An 8075-nucleotide genomic window follows, 5' to 3' on the forward strand; every position below is an offset into this window, starting at 1 on the left:
CAGCAAACCCAGGGGAGAGGGGATGGTGATGGGCCTTGAGGGGATGCTGGGGGGGTCCAAGAGGTTGCAAGCCAGGCTGAAGAGGAGCATATGGAGCCCCGTGTTGGGCTGGTGCATGGCTGTGGAGCCCAGGCCTGGGGTGGGAGAGCTGCCTGCAAGCTATGAAACAGGGGCTCCGCCAGCCCCCTTCACCTGCACCCTGGCAGCCCAGCGTGAGGGAGACTGCCCTGTCACAGCTGTGTTTCCTCAGCCCTGGCCACCCTGTGCCATCACAGGGCTGCCAGTCCAAGTGCTGCAGCACACATGGGGCTGTGCCAGCCCAGCACCCTGGGGAGGCAGAGGGCCCTTCAAGGGCCCCTTGCTGCACCCTCCTCTGCTGATCGTCAGCCCTGCCCTGTCCCCAAGACGTGGGTGCTCCCCAAGACTTGCTGCCATGGTGCTGTGGAGCTGCAGACACAGACCAGAGCCCACATGGTTTCCAGGTGGTTTATAGCACGCACTGGATTGGGACAGGGCTCACAGCTCATCCCGGGATGCGCTCTGCTCCTTGCTGCCTGTGCCGTTCTCAGGGGTCTTGGGCACCTGGAGAAGGCAGTAGTGAGCCATGGACAGACACAGCTCCTGCCTGTCCCCATCCCACAGGATCTGTCCCCCACCCCACAGAGGCTGGAGGCACCCCAGGGGGGTGGGAAGACCCCGCTCACCACAGGTGGCTCCTCGGGCAGCATTCCCCCGTTTTCCAGGAACTTGGAGAAGGTCTCCACGTCGCGGGAGCCCTTGAACTCAACCATCTGCAGCCACGAGGTGGAAAGATGGATGATGATGACCCCATCACCTGGGTTCTGGCACAGCACCCTCTGGTGCCCTCACCCACCTTCCTGCCTGGCCCCGCGGGGAAGTAGTGGAGGGTGGGGAAGCTGGTGATGGTGACGTTCTCCATCTCGTTGGCCGTGGCATCCAACTCGGCGATGACAATGTCCTCGTGGTCCTTGTAGCGCTCCCCCAGCTCCTCCCAGGCTGCCGCCATCGCCTGGCAGTGGGAGCACCACGGCGCATCTGTGGGGCAGGCACAGTGCCGGGGACCAGGCAGGGACACGGCTCTGCGTGGGTCAGGCTGAGGGGGCTGAGGCGGGACTGGGGCTGCGGCAGGGAGGCTGAGCCCAGGGGCTTATGGGGGTCCCAGCACTTACAGAACTTGACAAAGACGTTCTTGGTCTCATCAAACGCCACCTGCTCGAAGGTCTGGCCCACCAGCACCTTAACAGCCCGCGTGTCCCAGTCCTCGGGTGGCTCCGCGCTCAGCAGGTGGGGCTGTGGGGACAGTCGGGACAGCCACAGCTTGGGCTGAGCGGTGCCAGGGCCCCACGGCAGCCAGGGGGTGCTCCTGTACATCGGACCGCTGCTTCCCCTCTGCCGCCACCACCCCAGCTCTGTGTGTCTCCACATCAATGATCCCCTGCCTCCTTCCCCATACCCCCCCCTCCAGATCCTCAGGCCTGACAGCACAAGTTGGTGTGTCCATCAGGCTTTGGAGCAACCAGCACCCCTGATGCTGGTTGGCACAGTGCCGCACCGCTCACCTTCACTTTGCCATCCAGCACAGCCTGGATGAAGGTGCTTATGGCTGTGTCCGAGAAGGAATCCTGCTCCATGCGGTACTTGCGGTTGTTCTTCATCTTGACTAGGCGTAGGGTGGGGGCATCAGCGGGGGTCATGCCAAAGAAGGTCAGGACGTTGGCACCATCCCCGGCCACATCCACCACCACAAACAGCACCTGGGAGATGGGTGGGTGACATAAGGCTGGTGTCACCTGCGGCTGTGGGTCCCCACCATGGGACCTGCTCACCTTGCCCCTGAAGGCACCAGCAGCTGCCTGGAAGCCATCCCGCAGTGCCAGCTGTGCCGACGATGACTTGTTGAGGAAGAGCAGCATGTGGTGTGGGATCTTGGCACTGAAGATCTGGTCGGAGGTCTATGGAGTATGAGGAGGGTGAGGGCAGGGCCCTGGCTCCACAAGGATGGGTGCAGGGACAGGCTGTACCTCTCTGGTGAACTCCACCACCAGCTCCAGGCTGTGGGCGCGGATCAGCTGGGTGAGCTCAGCCGCATCCAGCCCCTGTGCTGGGTCCATGGGGAAGTCTGTCCGACCCTCGTTGAACTGACAGTGCAGAGCACGGTGAGGGCTGCGGTGGGCAGGATGTGCCCACAGCCCCTGCACTCCCTCCTCACCTTGAAGAGGCAGACGGTGTCGGCCGACAGCCCGTACGCCTGGAAGAGCTCAGTCGCCTCAGCCACACCAAATGGCACATCCACCATCTCCATGGCCACCTCATAGAACACCTGGGCCGCCTCGCCCCCCAGGTCCTGCACAGCCACCCGTGAGCAGCCATGGCCATGGGCACAGCCCCGGTCCAGCCCTTACCCACCCCAACCCACCTTGAAGAAGCCGACGACCACCAGGTCCTGGGAGCTGATGAAGGTGCTGGCGGTGTCAGTGTCCTGCAGCAGCATGGCGCTGGGGCTGGCCCGACGCTGCATCCAGCGCACGATGCCCTTCATGTCCATGCGGCCTGCCATGGGGGCCATCACCCCGGCCACCCTCACTGGGCTGCACCCACGCTGTGCCATCAGCCCCCAGCCACCCGCTTGCCATCACCCCATGCCATCACCTGCTCTCCATCACCACCCTGCAGTCCCCATGAGGACACTGACACCCATCTCACCATCACCCACTGCCACCCATCCTTGCACACCCATCCCACCCCAGCACCCATCACAGCATCCCCACAACAGTGCCGTGACCACAGCCCTACCGGTGTAGTCGATGGGGTGGGTGCGGTTGCCGTCACGAAAGAGCTTGAGTGTGGGGTAGGAGGTGATGCCAAACTCCTTGGCCAGGGCTGTCTGTGCTGTGGCATCCACCTTGCCCAGCCGTGCCGGGCTGGACTCGTTCCTCAGTGCCACAGCTGCCTCGGTGTAGGCAGGGGCCAGCCGCTGGCAGTGCCGGCACCAGGGCGCGTCTGTGGGCAAGGGCTGGTGGTTGGTCCCCAGGGTGGGCTCGGTGGGTTGCCAGGGCATGTAAAGGCTGCGTGAGCATGTTGGGCTCTAGCCTGCTCCAGGGCACATGTCCCACACCCCAACTATGTGCCTATGCCCTGTGTCCCATTCCCATTACACATCCCCTGCCCCATGCCTCTGCCTGTGTCACTGCTCCGTGTCCCGGTCCTCATGCCATGCACCATACCCTGTCCTGTCACATCCATGCCTTGTGCCCCTGCCCACATCCCCATCCTGTGCCCCTTTCTGCACCCACGTCCGTGTCTGGTTCTGCCCATACCCCTGCCCACAGTGGGGCACTTACAGAACTCCACCAGCAGAAGCCGGTGCTCACTCAGGGCACGGGCAAAGTTGTGTTCGTGCAGCACCAGGACACCATCCTCCTCCCCGAGCTCATCTGAGAGCATTCCATCTTCCTCCTCCACCTCCATCTCCCCATCCTTCTCCTCGCCCCGCAACACTGGTCCCAGCCAGGCCAGCCCCAGCACCAGCAGCCAAACCAGCCGGGCCCCGCAGCCCCTCATAGTGCCCTCACCAAAGCTGGTGCCCGGGAAGGTGAGGGCACAGATAAGGGCCCGGGGCGGGTCGTGCCGGTGCCTTGGGGCTCGTGTCCCTCCGCTACTGGCTGCCCGGCACTGCCGATAAGGCAACGGGACCAGGTGGCCGTTTTCCAGCCACCCATCCCTGCAACAGGACCCGGCCCTGACAGCGGGAGAGGGACGGGAAACAGGCAGAGCCGGTGGGAGCGCAGACACACCAGTAAGAGACCAGTCTGTGGGGTTTAATGGCGATGGAAGAGCACAGCCTCCGGCCAGGTGCTGCCGCGGCAGGGTCGCGGCCCAGCCCTGGCGATGGGGACCGAGCGGGCGACGGGGGTTAAATAAAAAGAGCAATTAAAAATAACTTTGGTTGCGAAGACCGCGACCGCGAGCGCCCGCTGCCCGTGGACCCCCCCGACCCCACACAGCGGCGGTGCCGGAGCAGGGTCCCCCGGGCTGGCAGGCACCGCGTCCCCGAGCTGGCGGGGGGGAACCGGGGTGCGGACGGGGGGTTCAGTCCTCCCAGGCCTTCCTTATGCAGAGGCTCCACTCCCAGGACAGATGCTCTATCTTGTCGTCGTCGGTGACAAGGGAGCGGACCCGGTAGGAGCCCCGCGCCAGCCAGCCCCGCGGCGCCTCCTCCGCCGGCGTCACCACCTCGTACTCCTCGGCCCGCGGCGCGTAGCTGCCCACCATGAAGACATCGCGGTCCACTGGGCGAGAAGGGGACCGGAGGGAGGAATGAGCGGGGCCAGAGTGGCATGAGCCGCCCTCCAGCCCCCCAACCCCACTCACCGGGCCGGCCCCGGCGGTAGGTGAGGTGCAGGCACCGCAGCCCGCAGACGATCTCCCTGTTGACCTGCGGGCGCAAGGCAGGGGTGCCATGGGTGTTGCTCCACAGCACACCCACTGCTGCCCTGGAACCCCTGGCCTGGGTGGGGTGCACCCCCATCCCAATCCCCCCTACCCCAGGATCCAGCCTCTTGGTCAGTACTGGGCATTGGGCAGCATATCAACGGTGGCAGGGACCCCAGCATGGCAGGGACCCCCGAGTGGGGCAGGGACCCTGAGATGGGAGGGACACCCCTTCCAATGAGACCTCCAGGAACCACTGGGAAAGGCAAGGACCCCACACAGATAGAACCTCTGACAGAAGAAGGCACACTGGGGTGTCAGCGATGGGGACAGCAAGGATTCCCAGGGGGTCAGGGACCCCCAGAGGGGCACGGACTTTCAGGGTGAGGGGTAGGAGCCAGACACCCCAAGGGCACAGAGACCCTGGGTGTCAGGGATGCCAGGGCAGCTGGGACCCATGGGTGCAGAAGGGACCATGTGCAGCAGGGACATGTGGGAAAAGGACCCATGGGGAGCAGGGATCCCATTGTAGAGGGACCCCGGGATGTAAGGGCAGCAGGGCATTATAATCCCACCTCACCTTGAAGGACACCTTCACCCTGTAGTCCACCCCTTCCTTCAGCACAAAGGCTCGGCCCCGCAGCACCTCCAAGTCTCCTGTGCAGGGAAATGGCCCATTCAGCCTTGCCCCCCTTCCTCTTCTTCCTCCTCCTCCTCCCATGGGTGCCCATTGCTCACCTGTCAGGTCCATGGTGATGGGCCCCGGCGCCTGCTCGCACATCAGGGTGAGCTTCGTCACCTGCACGTTGGGCACGCTGGCATCTAGGGATAAGCAGCAGGGTGCAGCCCTTACCCACCCGTGCCCAGCCCACTGCCACTGGCCCCTTTGCTCCCACACAGCCAAGGGGCTGCCCGTGCCCCCCCCCCCCCCCCCCATAACAGCATGAAGGGCCACAGTGTCCATGGTGGAGTGTTAGGAGCCAGAGGGTGCTGGGCAGCCCAGGCAGGGTGCAAAAGGCTGGGAGCATCTCAGCCCAGCCCCAACAGTGGCATCAGCACCTTTGGGGTAAGAGCACATCTCAAGGGCCCAGATGCAGATATCTCCTGGGGTATGGTGCTCCTTGGCTCAGGAGCAGGCCAGAGCAATGGGAAGGAAGAGGCAAGATGTGCAGATAAAGGTATCCCTTGGGGCAGGCACCCTTCCTGCACACCCCAGCCTGCACCCCCCCAACCACCCCCAGCTTGCACACACACCATTGTGCACACCTCATGCACCCCACTGGTTTGCACACACCTCACCAGCTTGCACACACCATCCCCCCAGCTCTCATGCACCCATTAGGCAGCATGGCAGAGTGCTGAGCCCACAGACCCCACAGACCTGTGGGGGGCACCCACGGATACTGAGGGCAGCACCAGGCTGGGGTGGCTGCTATGGATGCCATGGGGAGTGAGGAGCACCATGCGGGCACTGTCAGTCGTGCCATCCCAGCCTCCTGCGGCTGCTCACTCCATCTCCATCATCCCAATGAATTTCCTGGTCCCTTGTAACTGTTCCTATGGAAACTGCGGCGGTGATCCCGTAACCAAGGCAACCGGGGTCCCCGGGAATCATTACCCTGTCTGCAGGGGGATGCTGAGGTCTCTGTGCAGGTGGGGGGCACAGGCAGCACCCATGAGTGATGCAAACCCCCCCTGCTGGGAATGCCCCATGGGCACTGGGGATGCCTGAGCAACCTGCACGTGCTGAGGCTGCATCACCCAGCAGGGATGCCAGGGTACCGAGGTGCCCAGCCCTGGGGGGCAGCCCCCAGCCTTACCTACGGCCACAGGGATGGTACCCAGCAGCGCCTGCTTGTACTTCTGCAGGCTCTCATCCCCCGGGTCCAGCTCCTGGATCTCCCGCAGGCTCTTCTTCTCCGGCGTCTTGTACGCCAGGGCCACGTCGGCATCCTCCTCCTCCTCCAGCGATAGCGTCACCCCCTCCTTGTCAGCCATGATGTCTGCGGGGGACAGGCAGTGGCAGTCCCACCGCCCTGGGGACACCCCAGGGACACCCTGGAGACACCCCCACCCCTTGATAAACAGGCACTGGTGGGCAGGGGGCAACTGATCTGGGGTAAACTGCGGATGGATGCAGGCAACCCCTATGGGGCAGCCTCATTGTCCCCCTGCTCAGGGCCATGGGGATACTGCCAGGCTCCGTGTCCTCAGGGCCTGGTGCCACAGCTGAGACCAGAGGTGTTGCCACCGGCTGCATTTCCGCATGGTCATGGAGCAGGACGCGCTGGTGCCTACGTGGTGCGCACAGTGCTGAGGGTGCCTGCAGACGACCGCGGCCCGCGGGTGCCCTTCGTGCCTCATCAATCAGAGAGGTTCTTGTCACCTCCTGCAACCCCGCTAGGCAGCCACCAGCCCCATCTCCCACCCCAAACCCAAACCACCGGCGGCTGCAGGGAATAAAGCCAGCTCTGAGGGTAACAGCGCCTGCAGTGGGTGCCAGGCTGCTGGGGGGCACAAGGGTGGGGGATGCCCCACAGCCCGACGCTGCCCTGCCTGCTGTATCGCCCCCCACACCCTGTGACTACAAGCACTGAGCCCCCCAGAACCCCTGGAAACCCCGACCCTGGGGACACAGCCTGGGGCAGGGGACACCTCGCTCAGGCGCCGGACCCCGGTCCAGCTGTGCGTGTCCCCGGGGCAGCGGCAGTGAGCGGAGCAAGGAGCGATGGCCCCGCTGCGCCCCTGGGTCCCCAGCGACAGCCCCTGCACCTCGGCTGTCACGACAGCGTGCAGCACCGGCCGCGCTGCCTCCCACCCGGGGATGCCCCCTCCCCGTGTCTCGCTCAACCCCGCAGGGGTGGCCGAACCGTGCGGTGGGCGCTGGGTGCCAAAGGCCTGGCTGCGGGGGAGTCCCCCCCCGCCCGTACGTGGTGCTCCGGCACCCCGGGCCTGGGGCGATGCTCTCCTGAACACAGCGGGCGCCCGGGGCGATGTTCACCCGCTGCGCACCCGGGGCGATGCTCCCCCCCGCCGCCGCCGCCCCCGGGGCACCCGGGCGATGCCTTCCCGCTGCGGGGCCGCGCCGCCAGGCCCGCCGCCGCTCACCTCGGTAGCATAGCGCCAGCCAGAGCAGCTCCAGCAGCTGCCCGCCGGCCTCGCATACATCCAGACCAAGCATGGCCGGGCCGGGCCCAGCGCCCCCGGGGCCGGGCGGGGCGGCCGCTGCCGGGGCCCGGGGCGCGGCTCTGCCGGTGTCGGCGGCTCCGCCGGGGCCCGCTGCCCCGCTCCGCGTTCTGGCCTCTCCCGCTGCGCTCCCGCTGCGCTCCCGCTGCGCTGCCCGGCGCGGCCCGGCGGGGCGGCGGCGGCGGCTCCCGCAGACGCGGTGGCTCCGCTGCCCGCCCCCGCCCGCCCCCGCCCCTCGGCGCCGGGCGGCTCCAGCCCCGCCGCTCATGGGCGGCGAGACTGCAGTGAGCTCATCCGCCGTGCGCAGCGCCGCGCAAACCCGCACAGACCCTGCCCGCTGCCCGCACCCTGCCCCGCTGCCTGTACCCAGGCCCACTGCCTCCCTGCACAAACCCTGCCCGCACCGGCACCCACTGCCCGCACCCTCTCCGCACCCA

The 8075-nt window shown here is 66.1% G+C and overlaps 2 protein-coding genes across 5 annotated transcripts; both read right to left on the reverse strand.

The window, feature by feature from the left end:
* Positions 1-501: 501 nt before the first annotated feature.
* Positions 502-3605, reverse strand: PDIA2 (protein disulfide isomerase family A member 2). The gene is made up of 11 exons (XM_062639492.1): positions 3363-3605; positions 2815-3021; positions 2438-2571; positions 2231-2365; positions 2043-2159; positions 1848-1973; positions 1581-1775; positions 1191-1311; positions 875-1056; positions 705-791; positions 502-582 (listed from the first exon to the last, which is right to left on the reverse strand). The coding sequence occupies exons 1-11, from the start codon at positions 3580-3582 to the stop codon at positions 517-519; spliced, it is 1590 nt and encodes a 529-aa protein (XP_062495476.1). The 5' UTR covers positions 3583-3605; the 3' UTR covers positions 502-516.
* Positions 3606-3818: 213 nt separating this feature from the next.
* ARHGDIG (Rho GDP dissociation inhibitor gamma) lies at positions 3819-7723 on the reverse strand. Of its 4 annotated transcripts, none has more exons than XM_062639491.1 (6): positions 7561-7723; positions 6273-6455; positions 5191-5274; positions 5033-5109; positions 4393-4456; positions 3819-4310 (listed from the first exon to the last, which is right to left on the reverse strand). In XM_062639491.1, the coding sequence occupies exons 1-6, from the start codon at positions 7631-7633 to the stop codon at positions 4111-4113; spliced, it is 681 nt and encodes a 226-aa protein (XP_062495475.1). In that variant the 5' UTR covers positions 7634-7723; the 3' UTR covers positions 3819-4110. The 4 variants fall into 4 exon arrangements, with proteins under 4 accessions (XP_062495475.1, XP_062495474.1, XP_062495472.1 ...); XM_062639490.1 differs by having other exon boundaries at positions 6273-6458; positions 7561-7706; XM_062639488.1 differs by having other exon boundaries at positions 5033-5274.
* Positions 7724-8075: the final 352 nt, after the last annotated feature.

Source organism: Pezoporus occidentalis, unplaced genomic scaffold (assembly GCF_034315485.1).
Source record: "Pezoporus occidentalis ecotype Australia unplaced genomic scaffold, CSIRO_AGI_Poc_V1 ctg60, whole genome shotgun sequence".
Lineage (NCBI taxonomy): Eukaryota > Metazoa > Chordata > Aves > Psittaciformes > Psittacidae > Pezoporus > Pezoporus occidentalis.